The sequence below is a fragment of the Halichoerus grypus genome, chromosome 7 (genome assembly GCF_964656455.1).
Source record: "Halichoerus grypus chromosome 7, mHalGry1.hap1.1, whole genome shotgun sequence".
Taxonomy (NCBI): Eukaryota; Metazoa; Chordata; class Mammalia; order Carnivora; family Phocidae; genus Halichoerus; species Halichoerus grypus.
Genome location: NC_135718.1, coordinates 86,906,531 through 86,929,698, shown reverse-complemented (window position 1 = coordinate 86,929,698; position 23,168 = coordinate 86,906,531). Strand labels below are relative to the sequence as shown.

Sequence of the window (23,168 nt, the reverse complement as noted above, 5' to 3'; positions counted from 1 at the left end):
ACCACCACATAGATGGATTCTTCCATTTGACAAGCATTTGCTCCATGGCAAGCCAGCATTTCTTCTTGTGACCTTGGATTTGGATCTCACATTTGAAATACTCTTCAGATTCTCCATGTTGTTTTGAAATGTGTGTCATGTTCCCCTGACAGACAGACAGAAGGATCTCTACTATGTTCTGTGTTGGCTGCTTTGGGGGTGTAACTGCTTAGCTCTTGGGAAAGGCCCTCCCGAAATGAATTTTGTTTTTGTCACAGCCTTTTATATTCAGTTCAATCGCTCCAGAAATAGCCCCCAAATTTGATGAAAATCTATCCAACTCTTGGGAGTGATGCTATAACGGATACAAATAAAATTAAGTTTTTGTAGAAATAAGGAGAGTTTAAAAGATAGAATTTCGGTTCTATATTGAGTGTTTTAAACACACCAGAACAATTCCAAGAGTTAGAAATTGTAATGATTCTGTTGCCCCCCTTACACACACACACACACACACACACACACACACACACGGAAAAGTAATTAATAAAAAATGGTCATGGGGCGCCTGGGTGGCTCAATCCATTGAGCATCTGAGTCTTGGTTTCAGCCCAGGTCATGATCTCCGGAGTTGTGAGATCAAGCTCCAGGTCAAGCTCTGTGCTTGGGGAGTCTACTTCGCTTCTGCCCCTCCCTCCACTTGCATTCTCTCTCTTTCTCCGTCTCTCAAATGAATGGATAAATCTTTTAAAAAAATGATCATAGTATTATTGGGAATAACATTTGTAGAAAGCTAGGAAGAACCAGGAGAGAACCCAAACATAACAGATAATTTCTGGCATCATGGCATGGCAAGCAGGTGGCCCTGGGACAGTTGCTGGCTGAGGAAAATACAGAATAGAAATTGGAGCCAGCGGAGGGTGCCGCTGGTTTGTTAAGGGTCTCTGATGGGTGATCCACTGCGCGGAGGTTGTGCGCAACTTGCAACTTGCAGTTTTAGTGGAAATGAGTATTGAGTGAATTTTTACTAAATGCTGTGAAAATACTGTGCCCGTATCTGATTTGGTCTTGCCAGTGCTGGCAGGCCCTGCAGCCCACCCTGGACTTGAGGCTTGTCTGCTTGTATGTAGGAAGGTACCACAGGGCTTGGAAATTGGATGTTGTTTATATTACTTATTTAGTTCAAGACTTGAACTCAGTTGTTTTAAAGAGTGAAATCCAAAATTCTGAAAAATGGGTGTAAATTTTAAAATTATTTTCTGTCCATAGCGACACACAGAGTCTTCGTTCATTTTTAAAAATTTTTTATGTTTAAAATTTTTTAAAAGATTTATTTTTAAGTCATCTCTATACCCAATGTGGGGCTCGAGCTCACGACCCCGAGATCAAGAGTCACATGTTGCACCGACTGAGCCAGCCCGGCGCCCCTCTTCTTTGTTTTAGGGAAACCTATTGGAGACCACTGTCTTTGTCAGTGTTAATTTTTATCTCTGTCCCTTCCCTTCTCTCTTTCCCACCCATTTCCCTTTTTATCTGGTGAAATCTGTTTTGTGTCTGCTCAAATCTCCTGGAAGTGCTGCTTCCAGCATTGACTTTTTTCTAGTTGAGATTTCTTCTCCTCATGCACATCTGCCTCTTTGCCTTTCTTCCTTTTGATCCTGCAGAGGTTCTTCCTTGCCGCCCCCTGTCCCTCGAGCCCCTTCGGCTTCTTGCATGAGCGTGCGCATGAGCTGTCCTTTTTCTCCCTCTGTACACGGTCTACCTTGACAGACGTGATTGGGTTTCATGTTGTAGCTTCCTCTTAACTGTCTTTTGCTGGTGGCTTCCACATGGACAGCTGTGACTCTGCACCTGAGATCAGTGAGATATTTCCCACGAAATGGAGCAGTGTCATGGGTCCTTTTGAGAATTGGGTGACAGCAGTGGAAACGTGCCCTCTTTCCCCCAGTCCCCACCCTTCTGATACGCATGTAGACGTGCATTTATGTGTGTCATTTCAGAGGGTCACGGACCCTCTCGGTTCCAACAGTTGATCGGCAGTGAGAATTCCTGTCGTGGAGCTCACGCATTTGGGTGTGCGCACTAATACCGCAGTGTCAACCTTCATGATGTCATTCTTCATGTGCATGCTTTCTTCTCTTTAGTATTTCTCCCAGACTTTCTGTGCGGGAGGCCTGTAATGCTCTTCCTTCACCGTCCCTGTCCCAGTGCACCCTGTGACTTCTTTCTCTAACAGCTTGTTGGATCTACTCTTCTGACACTTGTGACTAATAGCTTCTCCGGTATATGTTCTCTCTGTACCGCTACTGTTTTCTAGTGGGTTTTCCAGTCTTTAACCGAGACCCCTTTCAGCTATTCCCACATTATTACTGTCAGATCAGTTCTTAAAGTCATTCGCACGTGGTAGACCCCCATATGGCACCGGAGAGCATAAGATGGGGAGGGTCACCTGCATGCAGCTGTGCCCTTCCCTTCTATTAATCTCCAGAATGAATCACGCCTAACCATTTCTACGTTTAGTACTTCTGATGGCTTCTTCAATAGCATGAAGATAATAGGATTCTGTTCCTAGTTCTTGATGGTCATGTGATGGCTGGGGGCTGCTGACCCCGACCCCCCCCACTAGGAAGTATGATTTGTCCACCTGCCTGGCCGGCTTCCAATAGCTGTTGTTTTAGTCCTGCTGCTGGTTTCTCTTTCAGATTGAACCTGCGTCTTCCCTTGAGTGGTCTCTGCACTCCTCGCTCTGTGACACCCCGTCCCTGCGCTTCCATCCCACCCCCAGGTTTTCTCGCTTCATAGTTTAGACATTTGCCGTCTTTCGACATCTGTTGTTAGCTCTGTCCTTATGTTGCAGGTGATCTTCCCCCGCCCCTTCTGGAATCCTTTAAACCTGTCAACCACAGTAATCTGGGTTTTCAGGAATAGGTCACTAGCTAAAGTTTTTGGGTTTTGTGGTTTCTTTTTCCTGAATTTTTTTTCTTTAGCTCAGTACTTAATGGACCTTTTCCATTTGAAGACTTAACAGCCATTTAAACATTTCTTCTCTGTGTTTTCTCTGTTCTCTTTTTTGGGAACTCCTACTAGTCAAATGCTGGCCCTTCTAGATTATTTCCTCATGATACTTCTCTTTTCTCATTTTTTGCTTCTTGTTTTGTTCTGTATTCTTGGCGGTATTTTTAACGATATATTCTAGACCAGCACTTTCTAGTAGAAATACAATATGGGCCATATATGTAATTAAAATTTTTCTAGTGACTATACTAGCAAAAGTAAAAAAGAAACAGGTGAAATTAATTTTAATGATATATTCTATTTAACCCAGTCTATCTGAAGTATTATCATGTCAACATGAAATATGTATAAAAATTGCCAAGGTGTTTTTCATTCTATTTTTCATACCAAGTCTTCACAATTTGGTATGTGTTTTACACTTACCGCACATTTCTGTCCAGACAGGCCACATTGCAAATGCTCAGGAGCCACATGCACGGCTCACGGCCACCCAACGGGGACAACACAGTAGTAGATCGTCTATTGAAAGATGAATCTAGTTTTTTCTATTTTGTAATTATTCCCTTTTTAACAGTCTGTTCCAAATTCATGATTCTATCTTAAGCCTCTCCTATTTCTCTTCCTTTGCCTGAATCTTCTCCTTCCTGTAGAGCTGAATTGTTTGTTTTAGTGGTTTTATTCAAATATCTGGTCATCTTTAGTGGTCCATTTATTTCTAAACAGATGAGATTGATTGGCATCAGTCCTTGGCTTGGCTTTCCTCTTGCATCGTGGAGGCAAGATTTCTGCTGGGCACGTTCCTCCCTGACCAGGAGGGCCGCCCGGAGGTCTGTGGAAGTGGGTGGAGCATGTAGGCTGGCGGGCTCTCCTTTAGGGTACAATTGTGGGGAACCCGCAAATGCTGAGCTACTCCTAGTTCCACCAGAAGCCCTGACTCACCCAAGGCAGCATGTTGAGTTTGTTTCAAAAACAGTCTTCAGTGGGAAGTGCCATCCCATCCATTGAGCTAAGGCTGGGGAGGAGAGGGCTGGCAGATCCCAGTCTTCTTCAGACAAGGTGCGAGTTTATTAATCAGTCTGATCTGATGGCCATGCCGCCCTCTCCTGTCCTCTGTGTCTGCTGGCCTCATGGGAGGTCTCTCCCTGGTTCCTCTTGTTGCGTGCACTTCAGCTACTCTCAGTATGTGTTCTGGTTGTGGTTGCCTTTGCTCTGCAGCGCGGCGAGGAGGTTCCAGGCACTGTTCCCCGTGCTTAGGACACACCGGGATGGGGTGGGGGGGACCTAAACAGCCTTACCCCATCCGACGGTAAATGGTAGACATGGCAGAAGATGACTGGTGCTCTGGGAGGAGGCCCAGCTGAGTAGAGGGGAGTGTGTGTGGCAGAGGGGCAAGGGGAGACTGGTTATAATAGGCTGGTCAGGATGGGTCTTACCGAGACACAAGGAAGGAGCTAGCCAAGCAGATGTCTGGGTGAAGTGCTTTGCATGCAGAGGGAGCAGCCAGTGCAAAGACCTTGGGGCAGGATTGTGTGTGTGTGTGCACGTGCACCTGTGTATGAGGACAGACGAGGCCACGGCGGCCTGGGCAGAGAGAGCAAGAACAGAAAGGAGAGTGCTTAGTGAGTTTGAAGCTAATGGAGAGTCCTATCGTGCAGCACCTGCCCAATGATTGCAGAGAAGGCAGTTTTTGTTCTGAGAGAAAGAGGGACCATTGAATTTTTTTTTCAAGAATTTATTTATTTTAGGGGCGCCTGGATGGCTCAGTTGTTAAGCATCTGCCTTCGGCTCAGGTCATGATCCCGGGGTCCTGGGATGGAGCCCGGCATCGGGCTCCCCACTCCGCGGGAAGCCTGCTTCTCCCTCTCCCACTCCCCCCTGCTTGTGTTCCCTCTCTCTCTCTCTGTGTCTCTCTATCAGATAAATAAATAAAATATTATAAAAAAAAATTATTTATTTTAGAGAGGGGAAGAGAGAATGGGGGGGCAGAGGGAGAGGGAGAATCTCAAGCAGGCTCTCTGCAGAGTGTGGACATGGGGCTCAATCCCAGGATCCTGATCATGACCTGAGTCTAAATCAAGAGTCAGACACTCAACCGACTGAGCCACCCAGGCGCCCCTGAATGGCCTTGATAGAAATGATTTGGCTTACCATACTAACATCCGTCTGGCTGCTCTGTTGAGACTAGCCCGTGGAGAAGCACGGATGGAGGCAGGCCCGGGGCGGTGAGCGCAGCCCAGCGGGAAAACCAGGGAGGCTGTTAACAGAAACTAGGCAGGATGTAATGGTGGCTTCCGCCAAGTCACAGAGATGGCGAGAAGGCAGATTCTGGCACTTTCTGGGGGGTATGTATGCGGTACAAGAGAAGGGGGAGTCGTGGCTTTTCACCTAAGTGAATGGGAAGGATGGAGTTGTGCTTAACCGAGATGCGGAAGACTGTGTGAGTGGAACAGGTTTCCTTGGGACGTACCAGAGGTGAACTTTGAGAATGTGAGAGGGAGATGTTCATTGGACATCCACGTAAAGATGTTGAATGGGCACTTGGATATACTTGTCTATGGAAACTGAGGAAAGAGGTCTAGACTTAACTCCTCTCTGCTGTTCCTGCTTTCCAGACCTTGATGGTAGAGTTGGTCTGCTGACGACCCCTCAGTGTTCTACTTTGTCATGAGTTTGTTTATGCACAGTTAAGACTTTCTGGAATTCCAATAGAATCTTGGAGTGGGGGGAGACTTGAATACGAGTTCAGACAGTCCTGCCGCGTCACTTCGCCCTCAGCGCTCCCGAGGGCCGGCCCTGCTCACGTCTGAGGACCCCCTGCGCACCCCCTGTGCATCTGTCTCCTCTCTCCAGGCTGCCTCTCAATACACCACCCTCGGCTTTTCCTCTTCTGACTGCCTTGTCGTGGTCTGTAGACTCTTCTCCAGGTGTACCGGGGGCTGCTTTTCTGAACTCCTACAACTTCATCACACATTCCCTTATTTTACATTTTACCATTTATTCAGTTTACAGCTGAGTCTCGCCTCCACAGCGAACATTACAGGCTCCTTGAGAGTAGAGACCTGAATAAAGTTTCTGAGAAAAAGCCAGGAAGTTTCTGGTACTGAGTTCATACATCTGTACATGTTAGGTATGAGAGGCAGAAAATATATGAGTTTGTACAGCTTGGGGGACAGTTAAAGAAGATAATATACGCCATTTTCATGCTGCTCAGGCTTTTCTATCTGTGCTGTTTGGGAGACGCTAGGAGGCTTCCCTGAGGAGATGTGCTCGGAGCTGTGCCTTGAAGAGGAAGGGCAGTAGGAATTTTGGTCCTAGGAGGGAGAAACATTCCGGGCAGAAAGAGCAGATGTGTAAGGGCACAGGGTGCAGACAGCCCTGTGACACGGGACGAACAGTCAGATGAGTAGGTTGGATCCAGCTTGTAAAGTGCTTTTTCCCTGAATTTGTCGTATAATAAAAAGGCACCTTACTTTTTAACACGTTAGTATTCTCAAATTATGAGAAAGGTAAATGCCATTCTCCTTTGGCCTACCTCCCGTAGGATCTGTTTTTGCCCCTGGTGAAACCCTACTTGGAAGAAGACACTTTGGAGTATGTTTTTATTTTTTTTTAATTAATTTTTTTTTAAGATTTTATTTATTTATTTGACAGAGAGTGAGCATAAGTAGGCAGAGTGGCAGAGGGAGAGGGAGAAGCAGACTCCCTGCGGAGCAGGGAGCCCAATGCGGGCTCGTTCCCAGTACTCTGGGATCACGACCTGAGCTGAAGGCAGACAGTTCACCCGCTGAGCCCCCAGGCGCCCCTGGAGTATGTTTTTATACAGACGCTTGGCACTGGCCTTTGTCTCTGCAGCAGGGCGTGGCTGGGCCGCGGTCCGCAGCCAGGGACACACGGTGACGGCCGGGTATGCAGCACAGTCTGCTCTGAAGTTGGGTGTTCACTAGATTCTATTCCCAAAATTTTTTCATGTGGTTATTTATACAGAAACAAATTTTCTTGTGTTTGATTTTATTTTCAGAGGCACATTACAGTACCCTCGGCCAACTTTTTTGTGACCTTATTAACTTTGGCTCCCTAATTGGCTCTTTTCTACACCATAAGGGTAATGAAAATGAAGATTCATTTGCATCATAATATTCACTTGTAAGACTTGGGTAGTTCTATTTTTAGTATAAGGTTCATTTTATAATAAATGATATATTTCTGTTACTGCTTTTAGGTAAGCTGTTAGGAGTATTATGAGTTGATTTTTGAAGACGGGCACGTTCTTTGTACTTGGTGATCAAATAGAAGGTGATGGGTAGGGAGAGAATGTTAGGAATAATGTGCTCCTCAGGCATATATATGTTGGGTATGTATAACAAATTTGATAGGATTTTTGCTCAGAACTATAAATTATTAATGGATTATTTTAATTAATAGCTAAGAATTCTTATTCTTTAAGTTGTTTTTTGTGGCTTCTGAAATAGTTCCAAAAAGGAAATTAATTACTAAAGAAACGTTTAAACAACATATTTAGAATCTGGTTTGTTTAGAAAGGTCAACTGCACTTTGAAAAACATCGGTTATATAATGTGACAGATAAAAAATGGCCATCCACTTTCTAATTTCCAAAATTGTATTGATGAGGGATGTTATGGATTGAATTGTGTCCCCCAAGAAAGATATGTCCTAATCCCCGGTATCTCAAAGTGTGACCCTGTATGGAAATAGATTTGTTTATTGAGATGAGGTCATACTGAAGTGGGGTGGGGCCTCTTAATCCAGTATGACTGATGTCCTTAGAAGAGGAGGATACAGAAGCAAGATGGCCCTGTGAAGACAGAGACTGACACGGGGAGAAAATCATAGGCTGGAGGCAGAGACTCTAGTGATGTATCTGTAAGCCAAGCAACACCAAGAATTATCAGCCGTTGCCGGAAGTTGGAGAGTGGAGTGGAGCAGGCTCTACCTGGAGAGGCTTTACAGTTCTGATGGAGAGTTTGGGGTGAAGCAGGGATAGTGTAAAGAAGAAGAATCAAATGGAAAAAAAAATAGTAATTTTTAACACCTGAGCAAGAAGAATTGCTCTGAAAAGTAAATGTGATCAGCCATGAATAATGTAAGTGAATGTTGATGTATCCAAAGTGGCGGTGTGGTTTGGTTGGAAGAATGAGGGAGAGGTTCTGTGAGTCAGAGGGTTAGGAACTGTCTCCTTTGTGCAGTAGGATGTCAGCAGATAACGTGTCAGTCTGGGGGACTAAGAAGGAGCTGCTTGGAACAAATCACTGTCCGTACCAGATTGAAAGTAGTTGCTTCTGGAGAGCGAAATCAGGAGTGGGGAGGGTCCCTTCCCAGGGAAGGGATTCCTGTTTTGTTACAAGCTTTGTTGTCCTACTGTGTGTGTATTTTATACCTTTCATTATTTTACTTTAATGAGGGTGAGTTCGAGTTGAAGAAACGAATGTTGCCTTTGGATGTTAATCAGTCCCGTACCTTTCCTGTTGTCACATGATGGTAGTATAGCTTAGTTTTCTACTCATTTTTGTTTCATTTGTTAATATCAGTTTTTGGTGTCCACTCATATTATTAATATTTGGCTTCTTTGACAGTGATGAAAAACATACTTAAGAAACATGAGTCAGTCCTGTGTTTAGTCTCAACATAGAGCTCAGTTTACTTAATGTCTATAAATAGTTAGCAGATCAGCACCACTACCTGAAAGTTATAAAAGGGGACTGGTCGTCCCAGCACCCAAGTAGCAGGGCAGCAATGAGGGTTTATAGTCCCCCAGTCGGCCTTCATAGGCAGGATGGACCAAGAGTCGACCACCTCCTCCTGTAAGTACTGGCCCCTTAAGGTTACATCTTGATTGTCTTGTTTCGTTTTGTCCCCTTTTGTTTGTTTGCTAATAGAGAAGTGAGATACCCACATGATGTGATCAGAACGTATTCATGTAATTTTTTTTTTCTGACAAATGTCAGGAACATTGTAGTGTTACTAAGTGTTATCAGCTCAGATTGTTTTCCAAGTCTGCTCTCCTATACTTCATTGAGTCAAAATTTAAATCATTCTTGACCTACCTAACACTCTCCCACATAGGTAAAGGTGAATGAAATGTATTTTTAAACTTTAATTATATTTTGCTTGCTTTAAAAACAAGAAGTCTTTGTGTCAACATAAACTAAATCTATGTCCGAATGTATTTAAGAAAAAGCTATTAACCTCATCGTTGGCTAGTGCTTTGGGCATCTCTGCATTTGGGGATAGCTCTTTCGAGGAAATAGGTATTTTGGTGGTAGGAGGAACTATTTCTGATGTTTTTTAAATGCTCTTGGTGGCTATAATGGTCGTTTGCACTATAATTGTCTTTGAAAAAATGTGTATTTTCTCAAACTTTCAAGTTAATGTAAAACGCATATCCTAGCTTAAAAGTTAGTCTGGCAGAATTTTTGCATAGTTCAGAATTCAAGCCCTTGTATTTTGAAAAAGTCTTCAGATGGTTCTAACAGTGAGTAAGAACAGTTGTAGACACAGCTCTGGGAAGAAGAGTCATGTGCGTTTCCTGTCTGTGAGTCGGCAGTGATATTTCTAAGAAAAGCAGGGTTTACAAACTTGGAAACTGTTCCCTGAAAAGATAATACAGATGTCCTGCTTTAGAGGTCAAAACATAAATGTCAGGTTTATATATTGTCCAATTTAGGTGGCAATTATTCATGCTACTAAAGATCTGTAAGCCTGAGATTTTCTTTTTGACACACTACTTTGGGAAATATATTTAGATATGCATCTTTTCAGTGAGCAGGCTAAAAATTAGCCAGGGACTCTTACCACCTTTTTTCCCCTTCAAATTAAGAAAATAGTCAGCAGAATCTCATGCAGCTGTATGAACTGCCCGCTCCACTCACTGTCCGTGAACTTGGAGAATCTCTCTGGCATCGTACTCCTCTCCTACATCCAGGAGATGTTCTTGATCTTTAAGGACTGAAAACCCTCGAATAAATATTATGTTCTGACATGTGGAATAATATTCCTAAGTCAGGACTCCCTGGCTGTAAATGTCGTTATGCAAAAATTCTTTGAGACCTGGCTTTCTGCCTATGGCTTAAGCTTACTTTTTGTGATAAAAGCATTGTGTTGTTTGGAGGAGTGGCCGTCAGCTGGGAGGTAAAAACAACAACAAAGGGGCGCCTGGGTGGCTCAGTCGTTGGGCATCTGCCTTCAGCTCAGGTCATGATCCCAGGGTCCTGGGATCGAGTCCCGCATCGGGCTCCCTGCTCGGCAGGAACCTCTCCCACTCCCCGTGCTTGTGTTCCCTCTCTCACTGTCTCTTTCTGTCAAATAAATAAAATATTAAAACAACAACAACAACAAAACAAATCAAACCAAAGAACGTCAATATGAAATGCAGTGTGGGGCACCTGGCTGGTTCAATTGGAAGAGCGTGTGACTCTTGATCCTTGGGGTCGTGAGCTCAAGCCCCACGTTGGGTGTGGAGATTACTTTAAATAAATAAAATAAGAGAAATGCATTGTAGTCTTAGGATACTATATGGTGTAGCTGTATTAATGATGTAGACTCTGTTGATTACACCAGGAATGCGTACTCTCCTGTGATTGTGCTGGGAGAGGCTCGGGTGTGGTAAGGGGGCCATAGGAGTTACTTGCAGGCAGTACCTGAAGTTAAAAGAAATGTCCGAAAAGAGTTGACAGTAATTAGAAACAGGGGTGGGAAGGTTAGAGCAATGAACTGTTGGTTTTTGTTAATAAGCTTTATGTACCTGTATTATGTTGATAAGAATAAAATGAAAGAGGTGGCATGGAAACGGAAAAAGGCCTAGGAACTTGTATCTTTTCATCCTGGATTTCTTGGTGAGCTGTTGTACTCTGAAACTAAACAGTTTCCCTTAGCTTCTGGACAGAGGTATGTTCTAATTAGAATAGTACGAGTGTATCTTTCCCTTTTGGATCACGTAGATTGCTTCGAGTATCACATTACAGAGTGTGCTCCTATTTTTTGACACATATGGTGTTTTAAATGTAAGTCCCAGCCAAGTTCATTTATTAGAGGTCATTACAAAAAGAACCGACTCTTCTCTAATTTATTATTGAGAACATCCTTGTGAATACCCCAAATTTTTGCCTTCACTCCTGAAGCAGTATTGTTACCCCTCAGAAGCTGTGGTAGCTGGTGCTTTGTTCGGCGGCGTTGCCTTAAACTCTGTAGCCGGTGTCTGACCCAGCGGCTGCTCACACTGAGCACTGCTCTAGGAACACCCCCCCCCCCCTTGCCCATGCAGGTACCGTTAAGGACGGGGATAGGCCCGGAGAGAGCCTTCCTGCTTTTCTGAGACAAGGGGGATTGGCTCACTTGTCAAGTGGGCTTTTTCCTTTTTATAGTCTGTTTAGGAAACATGAAGGGGAGAGATTTCTGGAGAAATCTTGGTGGCTTCTTAGTGGTGCTGGGAGGGACAAAGCCTGGCATCCACGCTCTGTCACTTAGCTCTGCCTCTGCGGGGACCCAGCAGTTTATTAGCCAGTCCAAGAAAAGTCCTCACGTGAAATTCCTGATGGTAGCTCACATTAATTGAGTGTTCTTATGCCCCAGGAACTTTTTAAAGAGCTTTTTGAGGCATTGCTTCATTTAACCTTACCCACAATGCTATGAAATATGTTATGTATAAGATGGGGTGGTTTTTTATTTTGGGGAGAGTTAACTTTTATAGCAAGACTATCGTTTAGGTCCGAGTGGGTACTTGGAGACATTTGCTTTCTCTGTTACTTACATATATGGAAATTAAAAGCAAACTGTATGTTTCAGAGCCATATACATTGGGCCTCTTTAGGTTTGAATATAATCACAGCGTTGGAAGTCCTAGAGTGAAAGGAGATTTTTAATTTAATTGCATAAATACCGAGACATTCCATACATTCTTAGACAAGGAGATTAAAAGACATGTGTTTTTCTCATTGATCTTCAAATTTAATAAAGCGTTAAATAGGATTGAGAAGGATAGGTCTTGGCAGAAGGGGTAAATTTAACAAAGTGATCCTGAAACTTACCCAGAAGAAGCTAAGTATCTGAGAATCATCTAGAAAAAGTCAAAAAGAAGAGTGATGAGGATAGTTGCACCCTACTAGATATTTATTTCAGATGTCGAAGTATCAAGGTACTGGTGCCATACTAAACAAACAGATCCACCAACCAAAACATTCTGGAATATCAGAAACAGTTAACACACATAAAGGTGGCATCCTAAATCAGGGCCATGAGCGACTCTAAATGGTGCTGTGACGTAGCTCACTCAGTACTACATACACATCCCAAACCCAAGATGAGTTTCATATAACCAAGGATTTTGTTGTAAAAAACATGTAATGATATAGAAGGGGCTAAGAAAGATCGCAGAGGCAGATCACATAGAGGAATACCAGCACTAGACTTTCTATGTAAAAGTTACAAGCCAGATCACAACTTCAACAAAGTTAACACATTACGGTTTTAAATGAAACTTTACAAATCAAAGGCTTCTAAAAAGCCATACTAAAAGTAAAAGTAAAAGTAAAAACATTACGACCAGCGTTTGTGACAAAGGGCTCTTACCTCTGATAGAGAAAGGAGCTCGTCAAGTGAGTAGGGAGCATGACCTGTCTGGAGCAAGCCGGTGGGAGAGCGCGTGCGGCGTGTCTCACTTGCGCGCTGTCTGGGAGCGGGCTCTCCGCCGCCGCTGGAAAACGGGGATCGCGTTCGCTGTTGGAGCGGAGAAGGGGATTCCTGCCTGTTGGGCTGCTGGGGAGCCCAGCCCCGTGCCTGAGCACAGTTTGGAGCCATGTGTCCAGAGCCTCAAGATGGGGTAGCCTTTCCCTCGGCGGGCCTGCCGGTAGTGATCCGACTGCTGTCGAGCTTCGGCTGTGGCCGGCCACGGTGTTTCCTCGGAGGAGCATGACACAGGGACGTGGCCTTCATTTGTTGTACCGCTTACCCCGTGAACAGTGCGAGTGGAGTGAGACGCCAGTGTCCTGTGCGGGTGGTCCGGCTGCGGCGCCGTCGTGTGTGTCCCGTTTCTCCACTGGCGGATGGGGGTTGCGGGCTCCGGCCACTTTGTATCTGCTTCACGACCGAGGCGCGCGTAGGTTCATCTCAGGGACTGGGTGTTTAGTGGTGAGTGGCCCTTGTCGCACAGTTCTGATTTTTCAGTATTTAAATTTCAGGCAGCTGCAAGAGCAGCAGCGACAGAAGGAGCTGGAGCGCGGGGAGCGCGGGGAGCGCGGGGAGCGGGAGCGCCTGGAGCGCGTGGAGCGGGAGCGCCTGGAGCGCGTGGAGCGGGAGCGCCTGGAGCGGGAGCGCGTGGAGCGAGAGCGCCTGGAGCAGGAGCAGCTGGAGCGCGAGCGGGAGCGGGAGCAGCGGGAGCAGCGGGAGCGCGAGCGGCAGGACCGGCTGGAGCGCGAGCGGCTGGAGCGGCTCGACCGCGAGCGGCAGGAGCAGCGGGAGCAGCGCGAGCGGCAGGAGCAGCTGGAGTGGGAGCGCGAGCGCGAGCGCAGGCTGTCGGCCGGTAAGAAGTGCGCGCCTCGCTCTGCCGTGGGGAGGGGGGAGCTGAGAGGGCCGGGGGCGGGGGGGGGCTGAGGGCGGGGCTAAGGGGGCCCGGAGGGGCGGGGTGGGGGCAGGCAGGACGGGCGGACAGGGCAAACGGGCAGCACTTGCTACTTTGCCAGTTCTTGGTCCTCTCTGTGTGGCACTTACTGCTTGGAGACTTAGGAAAGCTCTGTGTGGTCCGGCTTTCTAATTCTTCTGACTTGCTGTAAATTGGCTGTAAAGTGCAAGTGTCTTTTTATGGGAAATGTTTTATATCGGGTGGACTAGGAATGTATGACCCTTCGGAGGTTGCTTAAACTGTCCTGAATCCTATAGGATTCAAGAAATGTGCTTGACTGCACTCTGGAGTTGTCCGAGGAGGAAAATACCCGCTCTACAACTGACTAGTATTTTATGGATGTCCCAGTATTGCAGACTTTTAGTGAAAATTTCCAAGTCTGATAGAATTTATTGAAAGACGTAAGGGTTAAGATAAAACTGAAAGTTTGAGACATACGTTAAAATTGACATTTATTGGGATAGGATTTAAGAATTATTTTTCTATTCCATATGGCCTACATCAAAGGTCTCAGCATGGTTCTCAGTGTGGTCGATTGGTTTGTTGTTTGCAATAATTTGTTTTTAACTGCCTAATTATTTGCTGGGGTGATAGCCAGCAAAACAACACTTATCCACAAATAAGCATTGAATAGGGGGTTCCTAGCCCTTTATAAAACTTTTTACCAGTTTCGCTATTTGTTGTTCTTAAAAGACCAGCAGACGTATTCTCCTGTTTGTGGTCCTATTCATGTAATTTTAATGTCCTTTTAGTGGGCTAAATAATGAGAATTAAGATACAGTCTTGTTCTTGCAAAGGATAAGCTAAGCCATTTAATTTATCAGTGTGCTTATCAGCGAAAAAGAAAACAGTTCTTCCTCCTCTGGGTCTCAAAATGCACGAACAAGTTCACACGTTCTCGGGTGAGATCAGTTCTTGCACACGTGCTTAGTTCGTGGGTACTAACTGTGGTCTACATGTGTACATTTTGTCTGAATGCTGGTTTTGTGGCTTTACTAGCTCCCTTTTTCTCTCTCCTTTTTTATCCTGTCCTTGCTGCTCCCCACCTTCTGTGCAGCTCCATCCTCCGACAGCTCCCCGTATAGCGCGCCACTTCCTGAGTATGCCAGTTGCCAGCCTCCTTCGGCACCTCCTCCATCCTATGCTAAAGTCATCTCAGCTCCAGTGTCGGAGGCCACTCCTGACTCTGCTGTAGTGACCGCTTTGCCACCTCCTTCCACACCCCCTACACCACCACTTCGACACTCAGCGACACGTTTTGCTGCATCTGTAGGTTCAGCCTTCCACCCCGTTCTTCCCCATTATGCTACAGTTCCTCGTCCTCTGAACAAAACCTCTCGGCCTCCTTCTCCTGCGAACACACCCTCTTCTCAGCCTCCAGCTACGAAGCCCTGTGCCTGGTCTACTTCCACTGTCGCGCCCCTCCCTCCATCTCCTCCAGTAATGATTAGCAGCCCCCCAGGCAAAGCGACCGGTCCAAGGCCTGTCCTCCCTGTTTGTGTCTCTTCTCCTGTGCCCCCAATGCCTCCGTCACCAGCAGCACCCAATGGGCCGCTTGACTCTGTCCCGTGTCCGGTGTCCCCACCGCCTACCTCAGGGCCAGCAGCGCCGCCGCCTCCACCTCCGCTGCCTTCCCTCGCACCGCGCTCACACTGTGGATCGCAAGCCTCTCCTCCTCCAAGCACCCCTCTTGCCTCAACTCCCTCATCCAAGCCTAGTGTTCTCCCTTCTCCCTCTGCAGCTGCCCCTGCCTCTGCGGAGACTCCTCTAAACTCTGTGCTGGGGGACTCCTCTGCTTCTGAGCCAGGCTTGCAGGCAGCCTCTCAGCCGGCCGAGACTCCAGCCCAACAGGGTAAGGCTTCCGTTGTTGCTACTAACAACGCACCCTGGAAACGTGGTGTGTCCGTGGCGGTCACTGCCTAGAGGCACGGGGAGGGTGGTTCTGGTAGGTGAACAGCCCTGTGTCACTGTGCCCAACTCTGTGTAACCTAAACAAGTCCAAGATGAGAGAGGCTCTTTCCTGGATTAAGTGCAGTCGGAGGATCAAGGTGGGGAGTGTCCGCACTGCTTTGGATTTTCGTGTCTTCCGCGGTATCGTAGCTGGAGGGGTGTTCTGGTATTTGAGGGCCTCCGCAACACATTCCCTGTAAATCCCACTAGGAAAACGTTACTTGACTTATTTCTCTACACGATAAATAACATGGCCTGCCTAACTTGTCTTCCTTTACTTTGTGGGAAATTGAGAGATTCTATTTGGTGCCCAACTGAAGTCATGAGATGTGTCTTCCTCGAGTCTCCTCCTGAACAGTTCTGATTCTTGGGCCCTGTTTCATTTTGGCCTCTCCTGTATTGGGCTTCCCACATTGGACTAGGTACACCCCAAATCGTGAAGAGCAGCCCGACTTTGCACGAGGGGTGGGGAGTGTTGCAGGCCTGATGTATGCCCGAGGGGATTCCCGTGCTCCAGAAGTACAAGAAGTAGTGGCCTGAAGGGATAGTTGGAAGAGAACAAGCATCCTCCACAGTTATCCCCCCCACTGCCTCCCCTCGCCCCAACTGGCCGTCATGGTAACAGGGGGGGAGGATGTAATCGTCTAAGTTTGGATTATTTGTAAGTAGAAAAGGACCTGGTTCCATAAGTGAATAAGAAGACACTTGGCAACACTTTTTTTTAAAGATAGGATCTAGCAAGAATTACAGGAAGGAATATGACAACTAATTTGTACGTAGAAAGAAACGGTGTCATAGCCTGGATTTAATTAAATACCCTTCTTTAAAAAAAATCTTTGTTCTTAAGATAAGTAATAAGACCTGTTATTGCTGTGTCTATGTTTTTCCTGTTGACGCATCGATTTTGCTTAAACACTGAGTCAGAATTCTAGTACGTGCAGGCTCGTGTCACGTGACGGTAATGGGGCACAGTGAGCCTGACAAGGTCGCGGGACCCACCTGCTGTGCCCTTACAAGCCCACAGCCCGAGGGAGGGAGGCAGTCCATTGCTCTGTGTTCCTCTAAGAGCTGCTGGTGTTTTCAGTTTCAAAAAATTACCACCCAGTGTGCAAATAACATCTTATTTGTCCTAAAATACCCCTTTAAAAGACTTCAAGGAGGGAGAGTGCCTACTAGCTCGGTCTTCTGATACTGAGTAAGTTCTCGTTCACTCTCTTTGTGATTTTACAAGATTTGGAGACATTTCTCTCTTACCCCTGTCTTCTAGACTAAAAGGAACTTCAAATTCTGTATGTTTAATTATTTCTGGTAGTTACTTTCAGGTTGTACTTTGTTCTAGTAGATTCCTTTACTTCAGTGATTCTGTACACATTGGAGTTAAAGGTGGAACATTTTTAAGATGCTGACCTGGGGACCCGCCCCTCCCTCCTGTTCTCAGTCCAGCCACTGCGGCCATCTATCAGCGCCTAAATACCGGTCTTCACTATGGTAGGCTTAAGGGTCTCAACCTTTACAGGTTCACACAGACTCTTGGGGGTCTGTTACTTCCAACAGCCCTAACTGCGGTCCTACACACGGGCTCACTTCTTCAGGGGAACTGCTTCCATCACAGATTTTATAAGCACTTAAACGGCTCCATGAACCCCCAAAGATGTAACTAGGTGACTTGTCGCACAGTTCTGTTAATAAAGCTCTAACATTGAAGTAAGATGTTAAATACTTTGCTTTGCATTTTAGTATCTTTTTAACACTGATCTAGACTTTAAACATTATGCTAAATGGAACTCATTAATAGGTAGTAAATGTCGGAGGCCACTTAATTTAGCATGGCATCCTGCATCCCTTTCCACAAGATTGCACCCGCGGCTCTGTTGTTGACGGTCTTATTTAACGTCTCTTTCTCTCAGGCGTTGTCTTGGGACCACCTGCACCTCCGCCCCCACCTCCGCTCCCCCCGGGTCCCGCCCCAGCTCCAGCAGCGCTGCCGCCCCACCCGGGGCCTCCCCCTCCTCCTCCGCTCCCTGCCTCGGGGCCTCCGCCCCCGCCCCCTCCGCCCCCTCTTCCTAATCAAGCGCCCCCCCCTCCCCCTCCGCCTCCCGCTCCCCCCCTCCCTGCATCTGGATTTTTTGCCGGATCCGCATCTGAAGACAATCGCCCTTTGACTGGACTTGCGGCTGCCATCGCCGGAGCGAAACTGAGGAAAGTGTCCCGGGTAAATGCACCTCCACATCTCTGTGCTTTCTGCTTGTGCCTATTCTCCCTCAGTGACTGGGATAGCGGATTGACTGTCTTCTCATTTCATGAACCCTGTGTTACTTCACTGATTCAAAAAACTGAGACAGTTTATACTCGAGAGAGAATACAGCTTCTGTAAACCCAGCACCCAGACTCACCACTTCACATTTTACCGTATTTGCATAATTCTTCTCTGTGTGTATGTGTTTCCTTCTGCGGGACACACACACTCTCCCTTTTTGTCTGAATTGAGAGTGAGTCAGACACACCACGTCTCCCATCTCCCTGAACACTGGGGCGTGTGGTCTGTAGGAACAGGGACGCTCACCTATGTGCCCATTGGAGAATGATCAGGACTGGGAAGTTTGGACTCTTCTAATCTACAAATGTATTCAGATGTCACGTATTTGTCCAACACTGTCCTTTACGGCAGTTTTCTAGCCCAAGATCACTCAGTACGTTTAGCTGTGACGTCCCGAGTTTGCCATAAAACTGGGACAGTTCCTCACTGTTTCATACGTGAGGTTGACTTTGGTGAGCTCGCCCTTCAGTTTGGTTTCCCCGATAGTTTTCTCAAGATTAGTTTTGGATTATGCATGTTTTGGCAGATTACGCATTTTTTTGCCACCAGAGTGACGTGTCCTTCTCAGTGTATGGAACAGGGAGACATGTGGTAATGTTTTATTCCATTATTGTTGATGTAAACTTGGATGGAATTTCCACTGATTAATATAAAGTTAGTACCAATCACTCCATTGGTTCTTAAAAAGATTTAAAAAATAATAATTGGATGTTTGTATTGAAATTAATGTCCTAAACACAGGAGTTTACTATCTGTCCATATTCTCATTAAGATGGAGGATGCCTCTTTACCAAGTGGAGGGACTACCATTGGTGTGAACCCGGCCTCATCGAAGTCAGACACGGGTCGTGGGAATGGACCCCTTCCTTTAGGAGGCAGTGGGTTAATGGAAGAAATGAGTGCCCTGCTGGCCAGGAGGTGAGTGAGAAACTATGTGAACATGTTCGGAATTGAGAGGATTGTGTTTATTTTATTCAAGTACAATTTAACTAGATGCCGTTCTTCCCTTTCAGAGTAGTTTTTATACTAAGAGATGAATTTTTTAAAAATCTGATTTATCTTCTTTCTAGGAGAAGAATTGCTGAAAAGGGATCAACAATAGAAACAGAACAAAAAGAGGACAAAAACGTAAGTTCATAAAGAGAGTCTACTGCAACTGGAAACAGGAAAGCCAGGCGTAGCTCATTCAGGAAGTGATATCTGAGATTAGGTGGAGCTTAGAATTCCTTATTTCAGCTTTTCACGTATTAGAAATGGCTTGTTTCGAGCGTGATGTATCACGTTTTCATAGCCTTCTGTGTGCGACGGGCAAGGCATGGGGACCCGCGGGGAAGGGGCTGCACTCAGTTGTGGAGCGAATGCCGTACATTCACTCGATGTCCTGAATCTCGTAGGGTCTCCGTTTCCTTGCATTGAGAAGGAAGGAATTAGACTAATCCCCTAGGAGCCCTGTGGTTATCAGCTGTGCGCCCGCCGTTGCTTCCCCGCTGCATTTGGGCTTCGGCACCCTTCCTCCCGCCTGTCGCTAACGTCCGGCTCAGTAGCGGTGGCTGGTGCCGCTCAGGAGGATGGGGGCCTGTGGGGGACAGAGGAGGCATTTCTGGGCTGCAGTGGAAGGGAGAGGAGGCTAATGAAGGACACAGTGGGAAATGCAGCAGGCATGTTGGACATGGAAGCGTGTGAGCCCCTGAGTCTGTGCTCCAGGTTTCTGGCGGGTGCCATGTGATTAATAAGTGTTTCTATTTAGGAAGATTCGGAGCCCGTAACTTCTAAGGCCTCATCGACAAGTACACCTGGTAAGTTCAGGAGGTCTATTTTAACCTTTATGAACCTTTTCGAAATACTAATACTCCTCAATTAAAAATGCCCCATTTACCCATGTTGGGACCAGGTTCCTTCCTGGTGATGAAAGCGTTAAAGTTTTCGTTCACGCTTGAAAGCAGTGACTTGCTTTTCCTCTGCCTTTGTGAGATGGAGTGATCCATTAAAACCCAAAGGTTTTTTCCTGATGATTCTTTCTTTGAAAATCATAATTTTTACACATTCCATGTGTACTGCTGTTGAAGATTTGAGGCTCTTCACTAGAGCACGGAGACATACATCATCAGATGAAAGAGAAGTCCTTTTAGTCCTGGATTCTTAAAGGTGAAGTTTAGGTGAGCAGGTAGTTAGCACTCATGTCCATGTCAAGGCATTCTCAAATGGAGAGAGAGCGCTGTCCTTTTAGCCATACATTGGGGTAATACTGATAATCAGGGAGATAAAGCTTCTCTTTTGTAAGGAGAAAAGAAGCCTCGTTACAGCTTTGGGGAAGTGGTGTTGAACTCAGCGAGGTTTCTGATGTTGAAGACTAGGTTGCGAGTATATTCCGTAGAATATGGACAAACTGCCTCTCCCTGGAGGCATCTGACCAGCACGGCGTCTGTGACGAGGATGTGAGGTGCCGTTTCGTGTGTTGACTAAAGTGAAGAGCTGGTCTACCTGTTCAGCTTTTTATCTAATTTGAAATAAAGTGACGTGAATAATAAATTTGGTAATTTCGATGAATTAATATCTAGAATGGCCCATGAGAAGTTTTTATAGAGAAATGTCCATGTTAATTCCTACCCATTTTGAGTTGGAGACTACCAGCGACCTCTAGAATTCCACTGTTTAGAAATTCTAAAAAAAAAAATTCTGTTTTGGTGATTGTAACCCATTTGCCAAAAAAAAAAAAAAAAAAGTCTCACATTCTCATTACTGAATGGTGATTATTCAATATTTTGATGGCTGTATTGTGGTTAATATTGTGACTTTGTGAATTGTTTTTCCTCTAAATAGGACTCAGATCAGTTTGTTGATGTTACTTTCATTAAAAATTCTCTGGTTTATGAACTACTTACTGTAATAGCTTTATTTTCTTCTAGAAGCCAAAATTAACATATATGCTGATACTGTAGAACTCCACTGTAAGTTAGGGTCACAGGACCGTTTACAAGTTGAAAAGAACTATGAATCCGCCCCCTGCCCGCCCCCTCCCCCCTGGGGATGACCGTATTTTTATACAGATTTGCTCGTAATTTCATGCCCTCCCTGAAGCTTATGCAGACCCCAAGCTGAGAACTCCATCTCTAAGAGGGAGCCCTGCTTTGCTAGAGAGGCCGTGCATCTCCTGGTGTGTGGGCTTCCAGTGTCGGAGACTTCGCAGCCTGTGGCTTTCCCAGGGGGCTCGTCACACTTGCTTACTAATGTCTTCTCATTTTAATGTCTGAAGTTGTACAAATTAGAATCCTTACAGATTTTAAAGTTCAGAATTGTAATTAAAAATTTTTCATTTGTATTACTTACATAAACATGTATGATGTTACTTAGTATTTCATTATTTGTTTTACAATAAGTAACTCTGGGAGCACATAGGATACTTCATAACTTATGTTCCTTATTTTTAAAGAACCAACCAGAAAACCTTGGGAAAGAACAAATACAATGAATGGCAGCAAGTCACCTGTTATCTCCAGGTATGTTTGTTTTCTGACTTTTATGCTACATGTGTATCTAAAAAGAAATTAACCTCTCCAAACTCCAATGGTAGATTTGAAATAGTACAAAGGAGCAGATGAAATCTGGAATCCTTCTGCTGGAGACCACTGAGCACCATCGTATTTTTCCTAGTGATTGGATGCTTATTGTGAGCCAGGTTGTCTGAAATTTTAAGATAGCTTTTATTCCTTCCAATTTCTTTATTTTGAAAAATTCAAAACTACAGAAAAGTTTAGAGAATAGTGGAGGAACCCAGATTCCCCAGTTACCAGTTCTGCCCGCCTCCCTTCCACTCATGTTCCTCTGAAGAGTTGGAGAACAGTTTGCAAATCCTTCAGCATTTTCCGTAAGAACTGGGATATCCTTCTGTGTAATCCCAGTACCATTGTTGCTCTCAAATTTAATGTTGAACAATGGTATTATGTAACATATTCACATTTCCCCAGTAGTCTCAATGACATCCTTCATTTTGTAAATGTAATTTTTAAAAGAAACTTTTATATTTTAAATTGAAAAGCAGCTGGAGAGAAATGCCTGCAGTGTTTAAGAGAGAGCAAAATAAAACCTGAAGTTTTGAATTTGTGAAGTAGAAAGATTGATTTCTGTCTCAGTTGGAACTTCTAGTTACAATCAACTTAGAAAAGATAGTGCCCAGAAACAAGACTAGTGAATTTCTCCCAGTGGGCGTGAGGCATGGTCTTAGCAAATTCAGCGTTTCTTAGCTAGGCATATTTTATTGTCATACCAAATTTGTATCTCAGGTCTTGCACGTAGATGAAACTTTTTCTGGATTTATGAGACAGTTTAAAGGACTTACATTTTTTTCCAGAAAAAAAGTATGTGTTTAGAGACTAAAAAGTTTTTGGCCTTTTCTCTCTGAGTTGTTTGCTTTATTTTTACCTCTTAAAAAGCAAACTTGACTCTAATAGAAAAATACAAGGACAGACCTCGCATTGCCACAAATCTGTTCAGTGTTAGCCTAAATCTAAATTTGGATTTGTTTTTATGTGGTTCTTTGTTCCTGTAGGAAAGATTTGGTGATGACACAGTTATTTAAGTTCCTCAGTGCCTTTTCGACTGTATAGAAGCTTTTAGTTTCTCAGTGACTATAAGATGAATGTATTTGATTTTAGGAGAAAATGCAGGAATTGCTTTTGGTGGACATGTTTTCAATAGAGTAGAAAAATTGCACATTTGTGTTTATCAGATACCTGATTGATGTGGCCTTCCAATGCGTCTCTGGTAGTTTTTATAGATTTTCTCCACGAGCACATTTTGAAGCCTGATTTATCAAGTACGTATCAGAGAACAGAACAGTGATGTCCCATGTATCTTTTGAAGACATAAATGTGACGGGAAGAATTTTTCTCTTTGTGTCTACTCTTCATCCCTACCTTACTGATATGGGTTCCATAGTGAGCCTGAAGTGAACCCTAAGTCCATGGAGGGACATGAAATAGGTTCTCCAAATGGAATAAAAGTTCCTTGACATGTTTGGGTTCATTTAAAAAATATTCTTTGAAAGATTTTTCACACTTCTAAAGGAAGTTTAATAAGTGTTCTGAAAATCACCATTTAAAAAAGACTTTTCTGTAGATTAACCAGATATTGGTTCTTATTATCTAGTAGTGTATCGTTATGGTGTCCTGCTCTGGTAGGTGGTTTTCTTCTCCTTTCCTGAAATGGAAATTTGGAAACGCCGTCGCTTCCTGACCACTCCTACCTTTTGATTTGATCCAGCCAGTGATACGTGTCTTA

At 45.0% G+C, this 23,168-nt stretch overlaps 1 protein-coding gene across 13 annotated transcripts in view; it reads left to right on the top strand.

Moving 5' to 3' along the window:
* Positions 1-23,168, top strand: part of ENAH (ENAH actin regulator) — a 136,208-nt gene that overhangs the window by 102,378 nt on the left and 10,662 nt on the right. For 7 of the 13 annotated variants that reach the window (XM_078077842.1, XM_078077839.1, XM_078077841.1 and 4 more), the window contains 7 exons: positions 13,185-13,525; positions 14,682-15,476; positions 17,482-17,786; positions 18,664-18,809; positions 18,962-19,019; positions 19,639-19,687; positions 21,322-21,388. In XM_078077842.1, coding sequence (XP_077933968.1) covers positions 13,185-13,525; positions 14,682-15,476; positions 17,482-17,786; positions 18,664-18,809; positions 18,962-19,019; positions 19,639-19,687; positions 21,322-21,388 — 1,761 coding nt within the window. The remainder of the gene's footprint in view (positions 1-13,184; positions 13,526-14,681; positions 15,477-17,481; positions 17,787-18,663; positions 18,810-18,961; positions 19,020-19,638; positions 19,688-21,321; positions 21,389-23,168) is intronic. The other 6 variants (XM_036068927.2, XM_036068928.2, XM_036068929.2 and 3 more) reach the window with 2 other exon arrangements.